Consider the following 26545-nt stretch of genomic DNA (forward strand, 5'->3'; position numbering starts at 1 on the left):
TCCTTTTCTCCACCTCATCCTGAGGGTCAGAAGCAATCCAATGGGCAGTGCTGGTGGGAGGAGGAAGTTGTGGGCCCCTGTTCTGTGGGAGGAGGGGAATTGTCCACTGGCTGCCCAGCTACTTCCCAGCACCAGCTATAAATAGCCCAGAGGGCAGGCAGTGGGCGTGTCACTGCTGCCCCAGGGGAGGCAGAGAATGCCCCCCATCCCTGCAAACCCAGGGCCTCACCTCAGCCTCTGAGTGGGTGAGGCTGGGCAGGCTCTGCTTTGCTGGGCAGCAGTTCTGGTCCCCGGCCCCTAGCCACAGCTTGATGCATCCATGGGGCTGCCAGGTTCTCTCCATGTCCCTCAGCTCCTCCTCTGCCTGTTCCCTCTGCTCCAAGTAAGTGTGGGAAGGGGGTTGGGAGGCCGGGGGTAGTAGAGCTTCGAGCCCTCCTGACTCAGGCTCAGTAACCAGGTGCATCCTATGTCAGGATGGGGGTCTCCTGTCTGGGTGAGGAGTGGTGGACAGCAATGAGAATCTAATGCCAGCTAGGATGGGAAAAGGGGAAAAAATGGAGACCAGCAGAGAGATGCAGGTAACATTTTAGTTCTGCAAGGTTAAAAATTCTCCCACAATATCCATTCACTCCCCTCTCCCATGGCCCCCTGAACCTCCCTAGAAGACCACCAGAGAGCTTCCTCCCCCAACTGCCACCTGCTCCTGTGCCAGGCAGACCCATTGCCAAAGGAGCCACAACACAGGGATTCTGGGTAGATAGCTTGTATTCATGAATTGATTTGTTAAATGGCAACTCCTTTTTACATTTACTTAAAGACAATAAAGCAAAAGTGATTCTGGGTTCCCGCTCTAGAGTCAGGTCTGCTGTAGAGTTGAGGTGAAGGGCCATAAAAAAAATTGCTGAAGAAATGTGTTAAGGACAGAAAATGTCCCAGAAATAGGTGTGGGAGGATTCCACCTCCAAGGGAAACTGAGGCTCAGAGTGCACCTGTCTTAAGACAGAGCTTCCCCCCCCCCCAAAGAACTGTGCCAGTAAGACAGTCCCAAGGACTGAGAGGGGCCAGGAGGCTCTACTATGCTGGCCAGAGCCAGGCTGGACATCAGGAAGCTTGCCCTGCGCTGATATCAGCCAGCCTTGGGGACTGTGCTTCAGTGTCTCTCCATGTGGAAAGAACTATTCTCAACAGTTGTTCCATACACAGTGAGCAAAGTGGCCTTGCCACCTCGTGTGTGATTAGCACAGACAACATAGTCTCTGTTTCCACACTGGTAAATGGAGGATGAGATGATGCTTCCTGGAGAGGTGATCATGAGGAATAGTGGAGACAAAACAAGCAAAACCCTTGTCACTGCGCTTGTGTGACATCAGCCCTGGGGGAAATACCAACTGTGGTCATCAGCCATGAAGACAGGCCTCTACCCTGCACTCAGGCCAAGGCCAGCAGGTGAGACTTGTGCCCAGGTGGCGAGGGCCCCGATGGGAAGAGGGTGCTAGGTCCTTTGTGTCCCTGAGAATCCCAGTGGGAAGACGGCCTCAGGTGCCAGGTCCTCTGTGCCCCTGAGGATATAATTTAGGGCGGGTGGAAGTGGTAGTAGGTTCACTGCCCACCCCCAGACATGTGGACTTGGAGCCCATTCTCAGGACTGGTGCTTTCACAAGGGTCTGGGGTTGAGGCAAGGGGTGCCCTCAGGCCCTTCCCCTGGGGGCTGTGCTGTCAGCCTTCAACCGTGGTTTGAGCTCCCAGTTACTGCTCTAGGGCCCAGCCAGGCAGAGGCACAGGGGAGGTGAGCTGGGTTCTAGGACCTGAGACCTAGTGACCTCAGAGGTGACCCTGGCTCCAGGCTCTGCCATCACTTTTCTGACTGAGACAGAGAGGCTAGATCTTAGCCCAGACCAGCTGGAAGCAAACATGCCCTAGCATTTCTGACCTTCCTTGGCCTTCAAGGTAATAGGATTTATTCCTGGGTCCTTGGCCAACTATTCTAAGATTTCTGCTCTCTGGGAAAGGAGAACCTGAGAGCTGAGCAGGGAGGGGAGGGAGGCAAGCTAGGAGGACCTGGCCCTATCTCTTCTCCAATCCACACTTGACAAAGGACCTTGCAGCATAGACAGAGCCCAGTGTCTTCTCTCCTCTTTCAGTCCTTGGCAGGGAGGAAGGCAAAGAATTATGTGTATTTATAGACTGTAAAGAATGCTAAGGTGTGAAATGACCTGACAGGAGTTGGGTGGGATGTGGTAGGTAGGTCTGCAGGGTGGAGACTGGGGCTTAGGGAGGAACTGGGGGAAACTGGGGGGGCAGGCCTAAGGCCCCAACTACAGACATCAGGGCTGGAGTTGGATGAGATCTGAAATGTGAAGGCCATCTAAGGGAGGGGACTGGTCTGACCTGCAGGGGAGAGGAGGGTCCTGGGACCAGCAACATCCCATAAGCCAGGAAGGCAGCATGGATCCTGGGCCTGGTACTAATCACCTGGTTCAATCCTGGAAAGGAAGGGTAAATGGTGGTCATGGAAGGAGATGGAGGTCACTACAGTTGAAATGCTTAAAATTCAAAACTTTCCAGCAAAACTTACTTTGTTTAACTTTACCTTTTAGATGGAGCTACTCATTTAGGAAAGCCGGGGCAAACATCCCAAATCAGGAAGATTCAGGGAAGTTTTTGCTACCAAGCATTTCAGAGAGGTGACATTCAGCCAGTCCCTTTCCTGCCTTTCCTGTCTGCCCCTACCAGTGCCCCCCCTCTACCCCAGACAGGCATCTCAAAGTCCTGTCTTCTGATGGGTCAATCACACAAGGCAGGCTCCACAAAGAGGCAGTGCAGGAGGCCAAGCGCTCCCCAGCCCGCCCGCCCTGAAGACCTCACCCCACACACAAAAGCTCCCCTCCCCCTCTCCACCCCCCCCCCCAACACACTCAGGCAGGCACAGGGCCCTCCAGCCCATTTGTCAGAAGCTAATTCACCTAATGACTTTTCCCAATTCAGCTCCCTCCTGAGTGTTTTCTAACCTAATCAGCTAATTTGGTCTGGTTTTGCCATTTTGTCAGAGTTTAAGGTTTGTTTGGTTTTTTTTTTTTGCCATTTGTCTGCAGGCACTGCCTGGCTCATTGTGTGTTCCTTGCAAGTCTTGGGTTTGCAGAGCTTTAAAGAGGGCAGATGACTCTGTATCCTTTCTGCTGTCATTTTCTGTTGTATCTAATTGTAAACATTTTAAGGACTCTTCAGCCAATTTCCCTAAAATCACTTTGTTGAAAATGCTTTTGTAAGCTGCCATTTCAGCTCTACCAGGGGTGGAGGAAGAAAGACTGTTCTTTCCGTTGTCTGACAAGGCCTGGCCATGCTTCTCTGGTTTGGAACTTCCCAACAACTCAAGATGAGACCATTCTTTCCCCCCCCCCCCCCACCCTCCCACCATGGGTTGGGAGGAAGCTGGGGTGAGGCTCTGGGTCACTGGCAGGGGCCAAGAGTCCAACCAGGCCACTGACTCTAAGGTCTCTAACCTAAACAAAAACTTTGATTTGAATATATATCAGGCTATTTTCAGAACATTCAAACAATTGTCCGAACAAATCAGAAAGATGATTGTGAGGCAAAAAGGATGGTTGATGAGTCGATAATTAAGCTGTTTTAGGACAAATGACCTGTTATAGGTCTGGCCAGCTGGTCCCTCAGTTCTGGGCCCAAGAACTCCCTTCCTCTGCCCTCTTCCCTGCTCCCTGAACTTCTGTGTACCAGCCCAGGTGAGGGACAGGCAGTGGACAGTGGGTGAGGGGCTTTCAGAGAGAAGAGCAGGCCCTGGAGGTCCTGGGTGGGGGAGAGGATCCTAGGACTGGAGTAAGGGAGGCCTTCTAGAAGAGGCCCTGCTGGAGCAAAGGCACTGGGCAGAAAGGCCACAGGAGGTGGCCCTGGCCCTGAGATCTCACTCAGGGTCCCTAACCTGGTCCCTGTCCCTGTTCAGGAAACTGGCCCAGTACCTGGACTCAAGTAACTGCCCCCTTTCTTCCCTTAGCACCTGCCCTCACCCTCTTTTCAGTGAGGCTCAGCCTCTGACTGTCTCTTCTGTGTGGGAAACCAGACAATGCTCCTCTTCCTCCCTTCTCCCTCCTCCCTTCTCCTTCCTCCCCTCCCCCGCTCCCGTCCCTTCCTCTCTTCCCTCTCCCCACTTCTCTCCTTTCTCCTTCCCTAACCCTCCTCCTTCCTCTCCTGCCCTCCTCCCTCTTCCCTTCCTTCTCCTGGATCCCCTCTTCTTTCCTCCCTTCCTATCCTCCCTTCTCCTCATTCCCCCCTCCTCTCTCTTCTCTTCTATCTTCCTTCTTCCCCATTCCCTCCTTCCCTCCCCCCTCCTCATCCCTCTTCCCTTCTCTCGCTCATCCCTTCCTCCCTAGCCTTTCTCCCTCCTCTTTCCCCTTCCTCCCCCCTCCTCCCTCTTTCCTTTCCTCTTCTTCTGACTCTCTTTCTTCTCCCTACTTTCTGTCCTCCCCTCTTTTTCTATCCAGCTCCTGCCTTCCTCCCTTCCTTCTCTTTTCTCCTCTACTCACTAACCCTCTTCCCTGCTTCCCTCTTCCTTCTTGGTGTTCTCCCCTTCCTGCTTTTCTTTCCTTACTCCTCTCCTTTTCTTCTTCCCACCTCTTCCTCCTTCTCTGACAGGCCCCCCCCTGCTCATGGATGACTGAGAACAAACTTAGAGAGGATCTGTCCCTGTCCTTCCCTGACCTTGGGCAGTAGAGGAAGGAGCCAGAGAGATTTGTCCTCAGTCCAGGACCTGATTTGTCCTCAGCTCAGGACCTGAGCTCCCATAAATATTCACACCTAGATCAGGGGCTAAATATAGATCGACACGTGTTTGTTAGGCCCAGGAGGGACACTAGTCTGGCCAGACCCCCTGGCTCCTGTGAGCTGGCACCTGTGGGCCTCCTTAGCCTCTCAGGCACAGGCACTGTCTCTAAAGGGCCCACATGAAGGAAGAAGAGGTGGAATGGTGGCTCTGCCCTGCTGCCTCCTCCGCAGCCAGAACCTCCTGTCCTCCTCTTCCCAGCACATACAGCTACGAACAGAACTTGGGCCTTCACATCAGCCCAACTCAAAGAAAAATTTTGAGGGACGGAAACCTGGCCAGCAGGAAGAGCCCAGGACTGATGGCCCAGCATGGGGACCGAAGAATGTCTGCCTGGATGAGGTGACTGTGATCTCACACACCCCACCCGTCACCCAGCAAACATTCAATGAGTACCTGCTGTGTGCCAGGCTCTGGACTGGGAATGTGGACACATATGTGGCTCCTGAGGCAGGGTGGAGATGAGTAACAGCTCATCGGTACAGGAGTCTAGGGACTCCTGGGCTGAAGGAAAAGCTGACTAAAAGAAAGCATTGCTGTGAACACACTGTGTGGTCTCCAGTTCCCAGCAAGCATCACAAGCCCCACAACTCAGTTCCTCAGTCTTTGCAGAGGCAGTCAAGACCCATAGGTGGAGACTCTGCCCAACAGGCTAATTCCCCCCTGGCACTGATTTCGGGGCCAGTGGGCTTTATCTGGTTACCAATTTTAGGTCCAATGGGCTCCCTCACTTCTGACTGGACAGCTATACATCAGAGGCTGCCACCTTCATCAAGTGTGGCCAGGCCTCCTCTGACTGCCCTCCTCCCCAACTCTCAGTCCAGTCCTATTGACTCAGTCTTCAGGCCTCTTCCTTCCCCAGGTGAGGTGGAAAGTTTCAGGCTTCTACCTTCTACTTTTTATCAAGGGGCTATTTCTGCCTACATCCCATGAGGCTGAAGCCCAGTCCTCACTTCCCTGTGTGCTAGGTGCGGCTCCCCCTGCCTTCCCCCTGCCCCCAGCCCTCTGCCCACAGGGCCCCATCCTGCCCTGTCTTTTATCTGCGATGCGGCCTTAGGAGGGTGTCTATAACGAGAAGTCAATGAGATGTTTTATATAAAGCATTTGGTACATGCTAAATGCTGAGTCCACAAAAAAGTCCCCTTTCTGCCCACCCCTCTCCCACCTAACACCTCAAACCATGTACCACTACCCTGAGCAGGCCCTGTGCCCCGACCTGGAAGTCTCTACTCTCTGGGCTCCTGCTTCAAGTTTCTCTCTACTTTCCCTGTTAGGAAACTGAGTCATAGGATATTAGAATAAAGAAAGAGCAGAAAGTGAACTCAACAGACCAGATCAATTTTAATGGGAAGTTAAAGAGGGATGCTATGGTAACCTGAGGAAAGTCAGGAGACACAGGGAGGCACAATGTGGGCAGGAGTAGAGGGGCTTAAATAGGCCCAGTGGGGGGCAGGGTGGGAAGTAGCTGGAATGGGCTTTCACATTTAGAGTAAGATTCTGGCTGGAGAATTTCTGGAAGGTCTCCTGGAAGGGAAGGGTAGTCAGTGAGCCAAGCGATGGGAGCAATATTGAGTTACGAGAACAAGTCAGATTCCCATCACTTCTGACCTGCCAGTGCCCCAGCCCTGCGTGGAAACCCTCTGTGTCCTCACTACACACTGTCCAGGGCTGAGCTAGCAAGGGAAGCAGAGGTGTTCATCACTCTGAGGGCCCAGTGTCCAGGGGAGTGCGTACTTAAAGAGAAGGTGACAAAGACCCAGAATAGTTAAGTAGCTTGCCAAGGCCACACAGCTAGGAAGACACATCCCTGAACACAGAGATGTCTTCTCCAGCCTCCTTAGAGAGGGAGGATCTCTGGCCAAGCCTGCCTTTGTATGAGTAGAGGAAGAGTTAGAGGAAATGGAGCCAAGGTCTGGGAGTTATTCCAGAACCCACTTGTCTACTCCCCCATTCCTGAGACCTCATCAGCGTTGCTGTCAGCACAGCATCCCATGCCCACATCCACAGGGTGCTGTGCTAGGCAAAATGTCCTGCATTGCCTAAGGCCACGGTGTCTGAGGCCAGGGTATCCACAGATTCTTGGCACAGGCACTGGGTGCCCACAAATAAGCTAGAGACCACCTGGATGGTAGAACCACAGTGTTGCTGCTAGGGGCTTTTACTGGCATCAGGTGCCAAGTCTGAGCTACCTGAGGGACCACTGTCTACAGGGCCAGCCATGGGACTGACCCAGCCTCTGCATACAGGTGGTAAGGACTGATCTTGGTGTCTGATCTACCCCAAGCTCCAGAATCAGGCTGATCAGGTCATCAATCAGAAGCCCCAGGTTGGCTGGATGAGGCCTCCAGCCCCCACATGGCTAATGGACTGAACCTGATGTGAGGAACGTGATGTTGGTGGGCTCCTGCCTGAGGGGACAAACATGGGTCCAGCTGCCAGGCAGAGCCTGCTAGTGGTGCAGTGCCTCCTCAACAATCAGGGCCACCTAGCACACACCTACAAATGTGCACGTGCATGATCCACTGGCTGGTAGGTGCCATGGTATTAGGAGTGGGGGGGGAGTTGGAATTCTAGGGTGCTTTGCTCTTGTTCAGCCTAGCACTGTGAATTTTCCAGCCTCTCTGCCTTGCATGTGTTGTGTTGTTCATTTAGGATGCCCTGAGCAAACTCTTACACTTCACAACCCACCTCCGTAGGTCCTGTTCCACCTAGTCCCCCTCAATGAAGTGGGCTGCCAAACACTTTATCTTCCTGTGACATGTGCAATGCCCACTCTGATGATTTTCAGGAGATGGGGTACTGTCAGGGTGAATTGCTATGCTACAATCACATCTGCTCCTGGCAAGTGTCTGTGTGACAAGAAAATTAAGACACAAACTCCTCTCCTCCCACTCTGCTCCTTCTAAGCTAAGGGATGTCCCTGCTTGTGGTCCCTGGCTGAGGCTCAACACACACAGTAGGTGTTTTACAAGCATTTGCTGGGGGTGGGCTGCTCTGACCTCTCCTGTGGGGGTGGGGGCTGCCTGTAGCCTCAGGGCAACCTCCAGTCTCAAGGTTGCCATGTCCTGGCCGCTTCCCTGGCCTCTGGGTTCTTCCTCGTCAGCCCCCCTCAGTGCAACAGAAGTAAAAGGAGGGACAAGTGATGGGGACATATGCTGTCAATAAAGTAGCCAACCAGGCCTGACCTCTGAACTCACCCCTGTCCCCTAGGTGGCCAGGCTGAGCAAAGTACCCAGGGACCAGCCCCTGGGGACTCTTCTGGAGCAGTGTTGCCACGCAGCTGTGACCTTCACCAACTTCTCTGGTAGGCATGGCCCTGCCCAGCAGATGGGAGAAGAGGGCAGCTTGGGCTTGGGACAGGAATGCTGGAGGGCAAGGGGTAGATGGAGAACCCTAGCTGCTGGTCTTGGCTTTGTCTCTGTGTTGCTGGTCTCTGGGTGGGCCCTGTCCCCACCTTAGCATGGTTTCTTGGTGGATAACAAAGGACGAGGCTGGGCATCCTCTCCTGGATGCTGGCCCTGCCTGAAAGGAGGGAGTCTCTCCCTCCCCTCCTGAGGGAAGCTGGCTGGGCTGGCATTCAGACACCCATGGAGGAGGTGGTCCCTCTGCTTTGCAGACTAGCAGAAGGTGTAAAACTCTCCCAGTTGCCGTGGCTACAGGTATCACCCTGCCAAGGACTTGTGAAGTGCAGCCAGGCCCCGAGTGCCAGAACCTCCCAGTTTTTCAGAAACTGATTCACAGGGTAAGGGGCAGCTGCCATAGAGATGGGAAAGGTGCTAGGCCTTGAAGCTCTGCAGAGTTGTCTGCAGCCCTCCACCTGCGTCCCCACTTTTTTACCCCCAGGGCTGCATCCATAGAAGCAATAGGAAAAAAGAGGGCCACAGTGGTGGGGGAGGGGGCACACAGGAATATGCTGGAGTTTGCAGCTGCACCTATGCTCAAGGGGACAAAGGTACTGGGACCCATGCTCCAACACCACCTGTGGCAGGCAGAGAAAGTAAAGTTGAAGGGCACCTGTGGCTCACGTCTATAACCTTGGCTACTTAGGAGGCAGAGCTCTGAGGAGCAACATTCAAAAATCAGCTCAGCAGGAATGTCTATGAGACTTTTAACCCCAATTAACCACCAAAAAAGCCAGAAGTGAAGCTGTGGCTCACTGTGGTAGAGCACTTAGCCTTGAGCAAAAGAAGCTCAGAGGCAGTGCCCAGGTTCTGAGTTCAAGCCCCAGGATGGTTTCAAAAAAAAAAAAAAAAAAGGAAAAGCAAAGGGGAAGTCCACTGCTTGTACTCGGGTAGGTCCAGAGCTAGGTACTGTGATCACTCAGACTAGTCTGATGCCAGCTCTTCTACCAGGCAGCTGAGTGATGCCAGATGAGTCCCCTACCTCACCTATATTCATGTCCTGATGTCACACTGCCACAGGCTAGGTTACCTGGCCAACAGGAATGTATTCTTTCACAGTTCTGAGGGCAGGCTGGCTGTTTCCTTGATTTTTACCTGGTCTCCTTTCTGTGTATCTGTTCCCAACCTCCTCTTCTCATAAGGCCACTAGGGCCCATTCATCAAATTCTAATAATTTCACCTAAATTGGCTCTTCCAAAACCCTATATCTAAGTGCATCCATCTTGTCAGATACTGGGAGATGGACTGTGAAGGAGCATTATGCAATCTATATCTCTGTCTTTCATGGACACCATTTGCTATCCTGTCTATAACACTGTCTGCCATGGACAACATCTGCCATCCAGTCTATAATGCTGTCTGCTGTGGACACCTTCTACCATCCAGTCTATAGCTCTGCCTTCCATGGACACCATCTGTCATTCTGTCTATAGCTGTGTCTGCCATCACTGCCTGCCATCTAGTCTATAACCCTGTCTTCCATGGACACTGTCTGCCATCCAGTCTATAACTCTGTCTGCCATGGACAACATCTGTCATCTGGTCTATAACGCTGTCTGTCATGGACCCTAGCTGCCATCCAGTCTATAACCCTGTCTTCTATGAACTCCATCTGCACCCGATCCATAACCCTGTCTGCCATGAATACTGTCTGTCATCTGGTCTATAGCCCTGTCTGCTATGAACACAGTGTGCCATCCAGTTTATAACACTGTCTGCCATGGACACTATCAGTCTATAGCCCTGTCTGCCATGAACATCATCTGCCATTCAGTCTATAGCCCTGTCTTCCATAGACACCATCTGCTATTCAGACTATAGCTATGTCTGTTGTCACTGCCTGCCATCCAGTCTATAACGCTGTCTGCCATAGACAACATCTGTCATCTGGTCTATAATGCTGTCTGCCATGGATACCACTTGCCATCCAGTCTATAACCTTGTCTTCTGTGGACACAGTCTGCCATCTGATCTATAACTCTCTCTGTCTGTCATCTGGTCTATAGCCCTGTCTGCTGTGAACACAGTCTGCCATCCAGTCTGTCTGCCATGGACATTATCAGTCTATAGCCTTGTCTGCCATGAACATCATCTGCCATTCGGTCTATAGCCCTGCCTGCCGTGGACACCATCTACCATGATTTCATCCATTAGAACTAAGGTCCATGTATACCTCAGAGGCTACTGTGAAGATTGGGTGAAGGATAGTGGAGACATGAGTGCATCCAGCTGCTATCAGACAGAAAGTGGTCCTCAACTTCTCCTCTCCAAATATCTGATTTTGGAAGTACAGAGGCAAGGACTTTTGAATTACGTGGCTAGCTCATTACAGTCTTCTCTACATACAAATTCCATTTAAAAAAAACTATCGGGCGCACTAATGAAGACAAGGGGTCATGAATCAAAGGCTATGACCAGTCTAGTCAGATATCCCCCAAAATGAAAATACTTATGATCAGGAGAGTAATTGTGACTCCAGGCAGGCTGTTAATGGTTCATTTCTCTTTTATTCATCACAAAGGAATCTACAAATATTTGAAAAATAATCAGGTATTATTGTGAGGCATATTATGTTCATATTACGTTCATAGACAACCTAAGTGTCCAAATGGATCATACTTTCCCTTGAAATAAGTCTGGTCCAGTGTGAGTGGGTGCACGCACACACACACACACACACACACACACACACACACACACACACACACACAGAGAGAGAGAGAGAGAGACGACTGGTCAGAGGGGAAGAGGGCCTGGTCAGGGAGACAGAGATCTGAGTTTTCCACAGCTCTGCAAGCATGGCCTGGTTGTGTCTGAGCTCATGCTAGGTGCATTCTGGCCACTAGGTCCAGCCCTGCTCTCAGATCATACATTGGTAGAGGAGACAATGAAAATCCATTGCTAAGACATAAGATAAGAAAATCCATGTTACGACATAGACCAATTCCTGCAGATAGGAAAGGCAGAGGAGCCCCCACCCCAGTTGCGCTCAGGATAGAAGAGACAAGGTCACACAGTTTTGGGTTGTGATCTTCTGGGCTGAGGAGTAGGTGGAGGGCTGGAGTGCCCAGTTGGAAAGTCAGTTTGAGCAGAGAGCTTGTGTGCCAAGTGCAGAGGTCTAGGTAACAGGTAAAAGATTGACAGATGTTCTGAGAGGCATTTAAATTTTAGCAGAAAGGCAAGAATGGGGAGAGACACTCAGGAAAAAATCTTTACATTGCTAAAGAAGTGGGTACCATCTTGAGAGCCATGGACAGCCACTCTGGTGAAAAAGGCAAACACGATCACAATTGTGGAAAATTGTTCCATCTGCCACACGGAAGAAACCAAGAGCCGACCAAGGCAGGGATGGGTATGATGAGTTGGGATGATACCAGAAACTCTTGTTCTTTCTCTGGGTGCCCTACTGCCCATCTGTATATTGAAAACATGTAGCTGGATGACACAGAGTCCCCCCCTGGTCCCACAACCTAGACTCAAGGCCGTCCTGAGATGTGTGACAACGCTGGCATAGATGTCATGCCTCTCCTCAATTCTGAGGTACAGAGTGGATGCAGAGGTGGAGGAAAGGTCTGACCTACAGCACAGTCCTCCAGGCCACAGGGCTAGAAAGGGCTAACTTCAGCCCTTCCCTGAGCCTGTATGATCCACTGTAACTCCCAGGAGGCCCATGACTGGGTCCTGGCTCTTCTGTAGACTCCTACAAGGTCTCTCAGACTGCTCCTCAGAACTCACAAACTGTGTTCTCCAGCTATCATCACACGTAGTGGACAGAATGTGAGTGATGCAGTCAGGATGAGGTACAGCGCTGCAGTGGTGCCTCTTTTGGTCTTCAGGCTGACATGAGGTAGTGTTAGACAATGCAGTGTATCTAAGCAGAATCCTGGACCTGTCCACCACCACAGGCTATCACTGCAGTAGCTGACATCCGATGTGGGCCAAGACAGGGGACACAGGTACCAGGGGCATCTGCCTCACTCCAGGCTGCATGTGACACACAAGATCCACACTTCCTTGCTACTTTCCCCTATCTCTACCACTCTAAGACACACAGACTTTGCAAACCCTTCTTCCCTGTGCCTGGCCTGTCCATATGGGACTGACCTGCAGCCCAGGAACCCACCTCCCTCCCATGGTTCTCCCTTCCATTCTGTTTCCTTAACAAGCAAAAAGTCCAGCTTTCCTTTATGCATAGTTGGATTTAATCACATGAGCAGAATATTGTCTCTTTCAACCTCCTCTTCATTTGCCTATTTGCAAAAACTAAAGGAAATTATAAATCAATTTATTCCAAATTTGATGTCATTCCTGATTTTTCCTGTTACATTGGAATAATGGTTGTGCCTCTAATAAGATCCACAAAGAAAGGGCCTGAATCTTTGAGCTTAGGGCCCATGAGTCCATGGGTATGCAGTCAGGCTCCCACCCATTGCCCTTCATTTTGGAAACTTTGAGGTTCCAAATGGTCACTTCCCAGAGGAAACTGCCTTGCCTGTGCCTTGCAGTTGAAGCAGGCCAGTCCAGCACTCTGTTCTGCAGAAATCTGCCTGCCTGTAAACCCAGGTGTCTTTGGCCTCAGGGAACTTGCAGCTCACCATCCAGAAACATATGCTCCTGAGGCCAGGACCTGGTGATAAGAACATTAACCATTTAAACTTGGCTTAATCCTTTTCCTTGCTTCTGCTGTGTGGTGTGGAGTGCAGGGCCTGCCAGTGCCCCTGTGGTGCTTTCTATTGAAGACAGGCTGACCTAGCCATCTACTCTGGGCTCAAGTCTGGGAGCTGGGAACGGAACCCTGCTACAGCTAATCAGGACCAGGACTCAGGCTGGGATTCTACCTTCCTTTCCTGTACTGCACTGCTTCTTAGTGATGCCAAAGGGTCTTTGCCTTTGAGGTCTTGCCCGTTGTTGAACTGGGGTACTAATTCTATCCAGGGCCCAAAGTCAGACCTGATGACCTCTCTGCACCTAGGTGCTGCTAGCTGACAGGCCCTGGAGAGATGGCAGGCTCAGCCCTGGAATTCTGTTCATTTGCAGGCTCACTCACTCTGCTGGGCAGTGGCGGCATTAGTAAGGAGGCTGGCAAGGGTGAAACACACAGACATGCCAGCCTGCTTTCTGCTTGTTTCTACTCAGAGCACAGAACTGGCACAGGGTGGCTCTGCCTTCTCTAGCACACTGACTCCCAATGGAGGCAGCAGGGGAAAGAGACAGTCAAGTCTCAGGGCTGGGGATGGGGCAACCCTCAGAGAACACTGATGGAAAAACTCCTGACAATAAGCAAGACTGCCTGGGGTAATATGACCCGGGTAGAGGGGAGCCAGGAGAAAAATACAGCCTCAGTTAGAGCAAGCCACACCCAGGGCCCTGCCTGAGCCCTAATCCATCTAACACACACGAACAGCAAGTCCACCTTGAGCACTGAGGGTAAGCCGACCAGCCATAGTGAGTGTTGGCTCACGAATTCCTGTCGTGGGGCCTGGTGTCCTCTCCTGGCACAACAACCTATCTGATGGCCCTGCCCAAGCCAGGAAAAAGCAAGACACATTCCCACAGCTCACTGTGTTCTCTCTGGTGCTCAGGGCCCTAAAACTGGGCTGCCAGGAATCTTCCAGATTTCAACCAAGTTCTCCCCTAAGTCACCTCCATCTCGTCAAATGGCAACATTATCTCCCCACCTCCCCAACCCCCAGTCACCAAAATGAGGACCCAGTGTTGTCCCTGGCCTCAGATGACCAATGCCTCATCAGGTGGAGTTCATGCTGGGAAATGTCCACATCCCGGCTCCCACGGCTGGCACAGATCTTCGGCCAGTCCACCTAGAGAGAGAGTCTCTCTGGTGGCCTCTTTGCTCCCTTCCAGACCCCTCCCACTCACTTCCTTCCCAGAGACTATAGGTCTTTTCCAAGGTGCAAATCTGACCCTGAACTGTTCTTCCCACGACCCGTCCCTGTGATCAGCTTGGGGAGCAGAGCCGACTCTGGTGGGGCGGCGTCCCTGTCCCAGACCCGGCAAGGGAGGCTGAGTAGGTTCCAACGGCAGGCGCTTTGCTGCCCCAGCAGCCCACGAGCCTGCGCTTGTCGGACGGGGCGGAAGCTCGCCAGCCCCGCCGCCCAGGGACAAGAGAGCCGGGACACTGGGCGTGGGACCGGGGACTGAAGGGCGACCCCGCTGGGAACAGCTCCGGCCCCGCCCCCTGGAGCCGCCATTGGCAGCGGTAGAGCGGGGTGGACTCGCAGCTCCTTGCGCTCCGCAGCTCCGTGCGCTCCGCAGCTCCGTGCGCTCCGCGGCCCCTTTCCAGGAAGGTCCTGGCTTCGCAGCTCCAGTACTCCCGTACAGAGGCCCGGGGTGGCCCGCCAGGCGAGGGCGGAGGCAGCTGGGCCAGGACCCTCGCACCCGCTCCACCGACTCCACTCTGGGCGCCCATTCCCAGTCCCTCCGCTCTGCTTCGAGCACGATGGACGCGGCTCTGTTCCACAGCCTGCTGGAGGCCAATTGCAGCCTGGCTCTGGCCGAAGAGCTGCCCTGGGACGGCTGGGGGTCGCCCCTGGATCTGGACGGTAGGCGGGAGGCGGCCGGGCCAAAGCGAAGCGGGATCCCTCCCCCGTGCGCTCAGAGCGCCCCGTGCGCCCCGCTCCTTTGGCGGCCCCTCTCCGCCCTGGTGCCCCGCGCCTTTGGCGGCTCCTTTGAGCCGCGGCGCCCCGTCCTTTGGCGGCCCCTCTGAGCCCGGGCGCCTCGCGCCTTTGGCGTCCCCTCTCAGTCCCATTCCGCTCTCTCCGGCCGTCAGGTCCTCGCTCCTACTGCAATGCGACCCTGGACCAAATCGGGACGTGCTGGCCCCAGAGCGCGGCTGGAGCCCTGGTGGAGAGGCCGTGTCCGGAGTATTTCAACGGCATCAAGTACAACACGACCCGTGAGTGCCCTCGTCCTGGCCTTCCAGGAGCGTGGAGCGGGAAGTGGGGAGGGCTTGGCCACAGGCGTCTGGAATCCTTCAGGGGGCCGCGGTGCCAGAATACGGTGGGAGCCTCACATTTAAGTTAGGGGCGCGCCTACTGTTCCTGCCCTTCGTAGCGCTTTTAACCTCCGTAAGGGTGCGATTTGCCTACAGTTCTCCAGTTCCACGCAAGGAGAGGGAAACAGTTCCCCCTCCTTGGGGCAAACCTCTCGGAATGCCTTCATTCCCCCATTAGGGCGTCATCCTTTTGTTTACATAATGCAAGGGAGTGCGTGGTGTATACACGAACCCCGCACCTTAGGGTGAATAGCGATCAGATCTTTGACTCTCCAAGCCTACTTGGGGTGCAGCAATGGCCGCTCCTGCACCCTGGAGCTCTTAGCCTCTTAAACCCTACCCCACCAGCAGAGCCCTCCTGCCACTGTAGCCAGGCTGCTTATCGAAATCCTGCATTCTGGAAACCGCAAGCCCTCTCCACATTCCAGCACCTGAATGGTGGTCCGGCCTTTGCGTCAGCACGCACAGGCACACAGAGGCATGTGTGCGAATACCCATGTGCAGGCGTGTACATGTGTGCAATACATGCATGTATGCACATACATGCACGTGTGCCTGTACAGCTCTCCCCGCTGGGGCTCTCTTGCTGAGAAGTGGTTGGTGGCAAGCCAGTGGTGTCTGCATGAATACCAGGCATCAGTCCTTGACTGTACTTGCCTGGAGCTCCGAGGAATCCGGGCCAGGTCAGGGCTGGGTGCTTCTAGGAAGCTGCTGGTGAGGCAGTGGGAATGGCAAGGAAGTGAGAATCCTCCATTCAAAATAGATGTCCATCGGAGAAAGGTCCACCCCACCCAGGTGAGTAGGGCGACTTCTTGCTCTTTAGGATTCTGTGAGCTTTTTGGGATAGGCAGTGGACACCAGAGGACCTGATCCATCTTGAGCCCAGAAGCTAAGATATCCAGAACCATGGTGACCATGAAGTTTCTCACACACAGTTCAAGGGAGCTCTGCCAGGCTTCCAACTCTGCCTGGACTCAGCACTGCTCTTCCCAGCCAGCCTTGAAGCCAGCAACTCCTGGCCCAGGGCAGGGCCTGGGCCTCCTCTTTAGAAAAGAGTTGCACACAGTATTAGACAACCAATTTATTGCACACCCACTATGTGTCAACCTTGTGGCAGACACAATGGCTGATGGCTTTGTCGCACTGCCCTGTGGAGGGAGCAGGAGTATACAGGGAGGGTGCACAGATGAGGGGAGAGGCTTAGGCAGGGCTCCCTAACCAGCTTTCATCTCAGCTTAGCACAGAAAACTTGCCTCAAAACCACCAAGTCATGATCCCTGAGAGGAAACACTGTATTCGTGTTCATGGGTGCACAGACTGAAACACTAGAGCTAAGGCATGCAGGAATAACTCAGGGCTCTAACCAGCTCTGGGCTGGGTTTCAGAGGCACAGAGGAACTACTCAGAGCTCTAACCATCTCTGGTTTGGGGGACCCAGGGGCAGGGAGGAACTATTCAGGTTTCTAACCAGCTCTGGGCTGAGGCTGAGAGGCGAGGACAAACCACTCAGGGCTCTAACTAGCTCTGTGCAACCATGCAGGCTGGGAGCCTGGAGCTCTCACTCTTAACCTTATGTCAACACCATCTCCAGGAGTGACACATTCAGTTTGCAAGGAGGGTTTATGGGAGGTAAGAGAGACTCAGGTCTCCAGCCAGGAAGAACAGGACTTATATCTCTGAGCTCTAGAACAAGACTGGATTTGGCAGGTGAATATGTAATAGCCAGAGCAGAAGCATTCCAGGTAAGGGAAGAATAAGAAGCTCAGAGATGAGACCAGAGAGAGACATGGAAGGTTGAGTATGCACAACATTGCAGAAGGCCTCACTGTGGGTGTTGGAAGGAGCTGGATGAGTTTGTGGTTAGAGAAGCTCTGCTCTGGGTCCCAGGGTCCAGAAGGGAGAAGAGCGGTAAGAGGTGACTGCAGTGGCCCAGTAGAACAGCCACTGTGCAGCAGAGGTGGCTCTGAATCAGGCCCATGGGAACTGGAAATGACTAGGCCGGGAGAGGGAAGGTAGGGAGGCGTCCAGGGATGGAACCAGGCTCACTGGGTGTGCTGGCATTGGAAGTAAACCTGAGTGTGATTTCCAGGAAGCAGTTGGCTAGGTGGGGGTGGCCAGAGGCATATCTTGTTGTGAGAGACAAGCTTGGGAGGCCAGATCAGAGCTTGGACTAGGCATACCCAGAGACTATTTCCAGATGTAGTTAAGCCAAGGGAAGGAAAGGGACTTGCCTGAGGTCAAGGACATGCTATCCAGAAGTCAAGGACACACTAGTCTAGAGGTCAAGGACATGCTAGACAATGCAGAACTAAATCAGTACCACATATCCCCTCTAGTCCTCATTCCCTCCTCCTAACCTGACCTTCTGCATGTCTGTACTAATCCTTACTCCGCTCAGAGATGGAGGGTAATGTTCTGACCATATGGGAAATGGAGTTATTGAGACATGAGGTGACAGAACTGTAACAGAACAAGGACCAAGCTATCCCACTGCCTCTCAGCTGGGCTGAGTTAGGCAGAAAGTTCTGTTAAAAGGACTTGGGGGGTGGCCTGGGAAGGTGGCTCAGTGGTAGAGCGCTTGCCTAGCATGCATGAGGCCCTGGGTTCGATTCCTCTGCACTACATAAACAAAAAAGCTAGAAGTGGTGCTGTGGCTCAAGTGGTAGAGTGCTCACCTTGAGCTGAAGAGCTGAGGGACTGCACCCTGACAAAAAAAAGCACATTGGGGAACCCACAGGATCATAGGAACCCAGATTGGGGGATCCTGGCTGAGAATACAAGTCAGAGTTAGCCCACCAAGGGGACCCTTGCTCTCCCTAAGTGACTCTGCCAGTGCCACCATCCCTAGTGACCAGCTGGGGACCTTTTTCTCTGCACAACTCTCTTGCAGCCATCCTGGAGAGGCCTGCCTGAGCAGGTGCATCTTATGCATAGGGTATGAGCTTCAGTCACATGCCCTCTCCCTGAGCCTCCGTCTTCCCCTCTTCAGGGTGAAAGGAACGAGGTTAACCCAGCCATGGTTGTTATGGGCAGAGCACCAAGTTCCATTGTACATAGACTGCTCTGAGCCCCTCCATGTGTGTATCTCTGTTCCACTTTCCCTCTGTGTGTGGCCTGCCTGGCCTCTGTCTGCTATGAGTTTCCCAGCCTGCTTCCTGTAGCTCTTGTCTTTCCCAGATTTTCTGTTTGTTCTATCTCTTCTCTCCATTCTAACTCTATCCTCTCCCTCTTCTCTCCTCTATTCTCCCTCCCTCTCTATCTTCTCTTTGCATCCCTCTCCCTCTGTCCATCTACCCCTGTCCCTTCACCACTTTTCGTGTCTTTGCCTGCTCCATCCCTCATTCTATCTGCCATGTTCTAGAACTTCTCTTGCCTGTGGTCCTGGTGGCTGCACAGGGATATTTGCTATCTCCTCTCCATACACCCTGGCTCATCTTCCTCATGGGAAGGAAGTACAACATAGCTCATCCTTGGCTTCTTTGACCCTCCTGGGACTAAGGGCCATCCATTCTGTGGCACTTATGGGACAGGGTTGCTCATGAGGAGGGATAGAGTCTCCCAAAATGGAAACACCCCAACACAAGTAGGGACCCCTTTTCCAACCCTGCAGAGTGGAAGGAGATGTTGAACCCTACCTTTAGGAGCCTCAGGGCTATAAGGCCTGGTTTAACACAAATCCAGATTGCGAAGAGGGGCTTGGTGAGCAGGAACACAGCCTGAGGGTCTTCCTACAGGGGCTGGATTGGGCCCAAATGGACTCAGAGCTGTGTGTGCCTCACAAGCTGAGGACTCACCCTGGGGCAGAGCTGCCACCTGGGGAAGGCCTCCACACAACCCACACCTCAGCCTTCTGGGATGAGGAAGTGGAAGCTGTGAGCTGGAAGCTCCAGGTTGCATTCTCAGTCTCCAGGGAGATTTGGTCTTGGCCTGCATTCCATCTCCCAAGGACTTGAAGCCCCTCCCACTCTCCAAGCATGAGAACTGTCTCCCCCTGGGTGGGGAGGGGCAGCCAGACAGGCAGGCCATCACAGAAAGTGTGGCTCAGTAAAGAAAGTAGGACGGGGTGATGGGGGGAACATCTAGACGTGTAGAGTGGCTGGCAGCAGGGCTCTCTGTGCAGAACAACCAGATGTTGGACTCTGGAGGGATCTGCTGGCTCTGGAGCCTTGGGCCCAGAGCAGCCTTACTTCTTGAACCGCCCCTCCCAGTCTCCTCCCCCTTCCCCAGGAATTCACAGCCATAACTGTGAGACCAACAGGCAGACAGATTCTTCAAGAGAACCTTGTGGTGTTTGCTCTTGAGGGAAACAGTGCAATAAACTTGTTGCAGCACATGGGAGGGGATGATTCCAAGAGAAAAGAGAGAAAGTTAGAAAAACTCCTAAAGAGGGAGTTGTTGAATGGAGGTCTCAAAAAAACTGTGCCAATGATGTGTCAGATGGCACAGTGGGAAGAGGAATGAAGAGCTAAGCTGTGGCGTTGTTCGGCTAGACTGAGAGACCTGGGCTGCTTGTCCATAGTCTATTGTATGGGACCAGAATAGTCTAGAAGGGTGCTGCTTGGTTTTCAGGATGTCGTTTAAGTCATTATCCTTGTCCCTCCCTTCTCTGAAGCACCTTTGCTGTCCATCCCACCAGCAGCAACTACAGCACAGTCTGGATCTCTAAAGCTCCAAAGTGGAAGGAGGTCCCCTCTCCAGCAACCCTCAGGAAGCTTCCAAAGGACTTCATGATTGGGCCCCAGTGCAGTTGTTGACCATATCAGACAAGGTGCCCCCACAGTCCAACAGGGTCTGCCTCCACCAGCACCTTTGGGGAATGGAGGGATCTAGACCTGATCCAAGTCCTGGCTGTGCTGGTTCCTGAGTGAGTGACTGGTGCTCCATCTTCTTATCTAAAGTTCATTTGTCCGGCAGAAGGGAGAGAGAAGATGTGACCTAGCTGGGCTGTGGCTAGCTGCCTGCGCTCCATGCAGACAGCTAAGAATTCTCAGCAAGAGGGATGGAAAGGAGTCGCATGTGGCCTTGGGTGTCGATGGCGCTGCTCCTCATTCTAGGTGTCACAGCCTTGTGTTATTCAGAATCCTTTGAAGGCCATCTGTTTACCTAGACTGAGAATGTCTGTGCTCAAAAGCCTCCATAGAAAGGCCACCCTTGGCCCCAAAGGGGAATTGCTGGTGGTGAGAGGAGGCTATGATTCTGCCAAGCAACTAGAGACCTCTTCTCCCTCTGTTCCTTCTCTGTAGGTTGAGAGCCAGGTCTGGTTCTGCTCACTTGACTGCTTGACTTGCCCCAGGGCAGGGTTTTCCCCATCTTTGGGCCTCAGGTTCTCTATGGGCCCCTTCTGCCTACATCCAGCAATTCCAGACAAGCCTCAGGGCTTCCACATCACTCACTTCACCCATGACAACCAAGAGCCATCCGAAGGGAGCTGAACACAGAAGAGGCTGAGCAGGGGCCAGGGCCTCCACAGGCTCCTATCCTGTGGAAGGAATGACCTTCCACAGTAAGCTGGGTTCAACTCAACACACCTCCACTTTTTCACAGACCCATTATGGTATCCATTAAGCTGCTCCATACTGCTAGGATTCAGTTTTCCCCACTGTCTTCTACAAATAGGATTGTACCATGCCTACTCAATGAAAAAGAGTCCTGTGCACACAGGGAGCTGGGTGTATCTGGAAGTTCAGCATAGACCAAACCCCAGGGCAGCACCACACAAAAAGTTCCAGGACCCTTAGATGCCATAGGCAGAGAGGCCATTCCTGCTCAATGTGTTTGCCAATGACAGATTCTGAGTCTCTCAACCCTGCACCCCTTCCAAGCCAGACTGGCTTCAAGATGGGTGCCACCAGCTCACTGTCAGTCTCCCACCAGATGATTTCCCACCACCTACCTCCTCCTTGTGGCATCAGACCAGGACAAAAATGTGTAAGGCAGAGACAGGCAGTCCTAGCAGGCCTATAGCAGAATTGGCTGTGTAGGAGTGTTCACTCTGGAGGTACACCTTGCTTGTGAAGCTTGGGGAACAAGCTGGGCACTAGCCTCACTGCCCGGCCCTCAGTGGTTTCCAAACAGGGGTGAGGCATGGCGAGTCATGCTCTCTGCCAACAGTGACTGTTGAAAGCAATGGAGGTCAGGCTGGGAGGGAGCCATGGCTAGGATATTTTCCCTGGAAAAAGGTAAGAAAAGTCAAGGTCAAGGATTTAAAAAAAAAAGACAAAGGCAAGAATCCAGACAGGAAGGAGATGGGTAAATCCAGAAGAGCCCAACTAAAGGCAGTGGGAGGAGTAAGAAAGATCTGGACACAGCCAAGACCCAGCAGGGGTGACACAACCAGTGACATCCACTGGGGCTCAAAGCCTCCCCTTCCAGGGAAACTGATAACAGATCCCCAGAGAAGGTATGCCCCATGGGAGGGCCAAACCAACTGAGGGAGTAGGCCCCCCAAATTCCCAACTGAGGGAATAGATCTTCCTAAATTCCCAACTAAGGAGTAGGACCCTAAATTCCAAGTGGAGTAGGCACCCCTAAATTTCCTGCTGAGGGAATAGGTCCCCAAATTTCCAGCTGAGTAAGGCCCCTAAACGCCAAGCTGAGGGAGTAGGTCTTCCCAAATATCCAGGTGAGGGAATAGGGCCCTCTTAATTTACAACTGATGGAGTAAGTCCCACCAAATTCCCAGCTGAGTATGTACCCCTAAATTCACAAGGAGAATTTCAAGGTGCTATCCTTGGAACCTGGAGTGTCCAGGCTGCTGCCCACAAGTTTGGTATTTGAGGCTGACCTCCCATGATGGCTACAGTTCGGGTTGCAGGGGTGGTGTGAGTGTGAGGCCTCCTGAATGTGTGTGTGTGTGTGTGTGTGTGTGTGTGTGTGTGTGACATGATTGGTTTCTTGTCTTTCTCATGCAGTTGGGTGGTGACTGGGCACCCAGGTGGTAAACTGTCCTTTTGTCCTGTTCTGGGTCTCTCACCCTCACTGAGCTCCCCAGTAACCTAGGCAACAGCCTCAGTTATGGTCCATCCTGTGGGACCCCTTGTGCTCGCGTCTGTGCAACAGGTGAGGATGGGCTAGGCTGCTTTTAGGGAACCTTAGCCTTGATGTATAGAAGGTGAAGTTCTGTTGCACAGAGCCTCCTGGCTAGGTGGGCAAGCGGGACTTTTTAAACGTTTTGTTTTGTTTTGTTTTTTCTTTCAGAGGAATCAGAAAGAGAACAATCCTAGTCTGGGAGGAGCCAGGCAAAGGGAAGAGTAGGCCCCTGAGGAGCTGTCAGTCCTGGAAGCCACCTGATGGAGCTGGGACTGCCTTAAAAGAATGGGGAACTAATTATCTCACCTCTGCTTTGGGTGCAGGCGGCTGGGTGAGCCCAGAGCTGGGAGGGTTGGGGTAGGAGCTCTCCAAGGTCTGCCACATGCAGAGAAGGGGAAGTACAGAGTGAGGGGGTGAGCCAGAGGCTTCTGTCCATGGTGCTGAATGTTCTGGGCCTGGGTGCCGACCTTACTCTCTCAGTGAGCATTGCTTCTGTTCCTCGCAGTCTGCACTCACCTTCTCTCCCTCCCTTCTTGTCTTTCTCTTTTTCTCCTCTTTCTTTTCTGTTAGCATACATTAGATGAACAATGTGGGTTTCGTTGTGACATTTCTAGACATGTAAAAACAATGTATCCTGATCAAACTCACCCCTCTATTACCCTTTCTTACCCCCTCCTCACCTATTAAAACAATGTAACAGGACTCATTGTTCTATTTTCACTCATGCAAATAAACTACTTTGATCATGCTCATCCTTATTCACCCTCCCCATTTGTCATCCCACTCCCTGACAAAAAAACCTTTTACTTTCCTGTCATTCATTTTCTCTTTTAGTTTGTATTAATTGCACCAAGGGATTTTAACATAGTATTTCAGATGTATATATATATATACATCTGAAATACTATGTTAAACACACACACATATGTATGTGTGTGTGTGTGTGAGTGTGTGTTTATATATATATATATATTATTATTATTATTATAATTCTCTCTGTTGCTTTCTCTTCTCCCAGTTCCCAGTCTCCTATTTATCAGCAGCTTTCATTGAGATTCTTTTTATCATCTTTATACCTGCTGTTTTCTCTCTGAACTCACTTACCACATTGCTACTTCTTCCCACATCCTAATATGTCACACAACACACACACACACACACCATCCACATGCCAGTCTCACTCCTGTGCCCAACTTGGGTAAATGTCCAAACCTGTGAGGAAACTGAAGCCAAGAAGGAAGAACTTAGCCACAGTTACCCAGACAGCTAGAGACAAGACTATAGCTAGGAAAGTTTCCATCTTCCAGGCTTCTGACCACTCCAGGCAAGTCCCTGAACCAGGAACCATTAGCAAATTGTTGTCACCTAAAAGGCACTAAAAAGTCTCTTGCTTTGGGGACTTTCAATGGCTACCACCTGGGGAATGGGAACCAGACTTCTTTTTTATTTATTGTGAAAATACAGTACACAAGGGTTACAATTACATGGGCAAGATAATGAGTACATTTCTTATCAAGCATTGTAGCCTCCTCCTTTGTTTCCCCTTCCCATCCCTTCGCATCCTCCCCACACCCCGTCCCCCCCACCAAAGTTGTAAAGTTCATTTTTTGACATAACGACTTGTACATCTCATTGTTGCAATGCGTCCTCCTGTATCCCTGTTTTAATGATTTGGTTTTTTTCCCTTCCCCTCCACATATACCAACATCGTATATAGTGAAAGCAGGGGTTATACCATGGGGAACCAGACTTCTTAAACCACAGAGACCAGCAAGAGAGGGCCTTGCCTTCATTGTCCAGCCCCTAATGCCCCTGGCAGGCCACTCTGCACAACATCAGCATCGATCCTCAGCAGGGGCACCTGTGTTGCTATGGCAATGGGCACCCACCTCACTGTATCCAGCCCCATGTCTGGCCCAGCCATGAGCCCTGAGACTTCCATGCCCATCCTCCTGTGGTTTTGGTGGGGGCGGTGCTTTCTCCTCTCCTAGCTGTGCCTGAGGGCTCTGTGCCCTCATTAGCTGCACAGGCAGCTCCCTCAAAGGGCAGACTCTTCTGTCTTCCAGTCCTCTGGTGCCCAGGGCTTGTAGCCATAACCCTAGAGAAAAGCTTGTCCAGACTCACATGCCATGTCTCACACCCTACCTTCCGAAGCTCAGCAAATAGAAGTCAGTTTGATTCAGCCCCCCTGGACCATGGCTACCTTCGGTGTGTATATGGGGGAGGGGGAACCTATGACTCCAGTATGGTCTCTGTCTACTTGTTTGTCCCCAGGGAGCTTTAAGTAATACCAAAGAAAAGGACCCAAAGAGATGAAGTCTCTAAAACAGATTTTTATTTTTAAATCTGTGGACTATGGGGCATTAGGAGACTGTGGAATCTGTTTAATGGGTCATGACCAATATTTACATACAAAATGAATAGAATATATCAGAACAGAAGAAAAAAGAAAATATTGTAGCTCTTGTTGAGAAAAAAATTGTTTTCTGTGACTGGAATGAATTGAGTGTGTGTGTGTGTGTGTGTGTGTGTGTGTGTGTGTGTGTGTGTGTGTGTGTGTGTGTGTGTGTGTGTTAGATTATGATACAAAAATAACTGTTACTGTAGGGCCATAAAAGTGAATGCCTGTCTATCAAAAGATGGGACATATAGAGGAAGCCCTTGAAAGAGAAGGGACTCAGGGTGCTAGGGAAAGCCCCACAGAAGAGGTAGCACATGAGCTGGGACAAGATAGGAGGGTGTTTGTCTGAGAGCCATGGGGAGGGTGGGTCAAGGCATGGAGATGGGCCCGTGCCAGGCCTGCCCCTGTGGAGGGGTCTGTGCTGAGGGCTTTGATATCATGCCAAGACGGTTAGGCTCTTTTCTTGAAAGCAACAAAGAGCTGCTGATGGCTTTAAAGACAAACTATCATGATTGAGGGAGCAAGAGAAAAAACCAGGGAGGCAAGAGTGCCAGTCCAAGAGGAAGGCCCAGAGACAGAGGGCTGAGGGATGGAGGAAGGGGCTGGGAAAAGAGAGCCCAGACTCTGTACTCAACCCCTCAGGGCCTCAACTTCTCAGTTTGAAGCTTAAGTGTTCAGCACTGTGGGTGCTTAGAAGAAAGCAATCAGAGCAGTCACCTTTCTGGAGGAAGGGCCTACTTAGCTCTGGACTTCAGGAAAACTGGACAGCATCTAAGCCCCTGGGGAGTCAGGTGCCAGGGCAGACCAAGGGGCAGCTCCCCTTGAGTTGAGGGTCAGAGTCAGCATGGGTGTCCCTGGACTGGCCCACCAGATCCTGCCCAAGATGGGCCTCCCACTTACAGGCACTGCAGGCATGACCAGTTCATCCACAATCACTAGTCTGAAAAATCTGTGAGCTCAGAGCAGCGAATTTGGGAATGATTAAGCTGATAGAACCTTCCCTGTTGTTTCTGCTCTTTAGCAAGCATGGTTCCATTGCTTTTAACTCACTGTCAGCTCAGCGGAAGTGGGTTTTTAAGTAACTTGATTATTTCAGAACTCACTGCTTCCAAAAACAATCTGAAGTTCCCCTCCGGCTCTGTAACTCTGGGCTCTATGAGCTATTTATCTTAATTAGCCTTATATTGTATATCTAATATAAGCCCCAAAGAAAAACTCACAAATAACTGTCATTCGCCAGAGAGCAAAGTGTTGTACAATTACCCCATAACAATGGTGTTTCAGAACGGCACTCAGGCAGGAGTGGGGCGGGGGCTGCTGATGCCATCTGTGGAGCAGAGGCAGCAGGGGTTGGATGGTCTCAGCTGAGAGGGGTCCCTCCTGGAGGGAGGTTATGGGTGGGCTGTATGGAAGGTGGGCTTGTGGTTAAGAACAGAAGCCAAGCCAAATTTTCTATGTCTGATCCTCTTGTCACTCTGTATCCTTATCCTTGGCAGTTAGCTCATTCCCTTTGTGCCTGTGTCCTCATAGGCGAAGTGGGCCAAAACTGTCCTAGAGTCTACTCCAGAGAGTGGCCATAAGCACTGTGTACAGGGAGAAGCTGAAGTCCTGGCCCATGGAAACATGCACTATACCATTGCAGGCACTGTTCAAATCCAAGTGCTGGAAAAGAAGGATAGAGCACAGAAATGTGAAATGATCTGAAATAAGGATGCAAATTATTTGTTGTGCTAAAAGCAAATCTTCAGCCACAACCCAGTGCTCACAATTGGGTTCAGTATTGTTGCAAAGGAACACAATGAAAGGAAGGGTACAAAGAACTGAAGATTGCATCTAAGATGGGCTGTGGTGGCTATATAAAATAAGGC

General features: G+C 51.9%; 1 protein-coding gene across 4 annotated transcripts in view; it reads left to right on the top strand.

Moving 5' to 3' along the window:
- Window positions 1-211: 211 nt before the first annotated feature.
- Crhr2 (corticotropin releasing hormone receptor 2) overlaps window positions 212-26545 on the top strand; it is a 40227-nt gene continuing 13893 nt past the window's right edge. For 2 of the 4 annotated variants that reach the window (XM_070014195.1, XM_070014196.1), the window contains exons 1-3: window positions 212-382; window positions 8045-8138; window positions 15023-15148. In XM_070014195.1, the coding sequence (XP_069870296.1) occupies window positions 320-382; window positions 8045-8138; window positions 15023-15148 (283 nt within the window). In that variant the 5' untranslated portion in view covers window positions 212-319. Of the gene's footprint in view, window positions 383-8044; window positions 8139-14494; window positions 14796-15022; window positions 15149-26545 lie in introns of those variants that run through there. The other 2 variants (XM_070014197.1, XM_070014198.1) reach the window with 2 other exon arrangements.

The sequence above is a fragment of the Dipodomys merriami genome, unplaced genomic scaffold (assembly GCF_024711535.1).
Source record: "Dipodomys merriami isolate MVZ:Mamm:240054 unplaced genomic scaffold, mDipMer1.0.p SCAF_94, whole genome shotgun sequence".
In the NCBI taxonomy this organism is placed as follows: Eukaryota; Metazoa; Chordata; class Mammalia; order Rodentia; family Heteromyidae; genus Dipodomys; species Dipodomys merriami.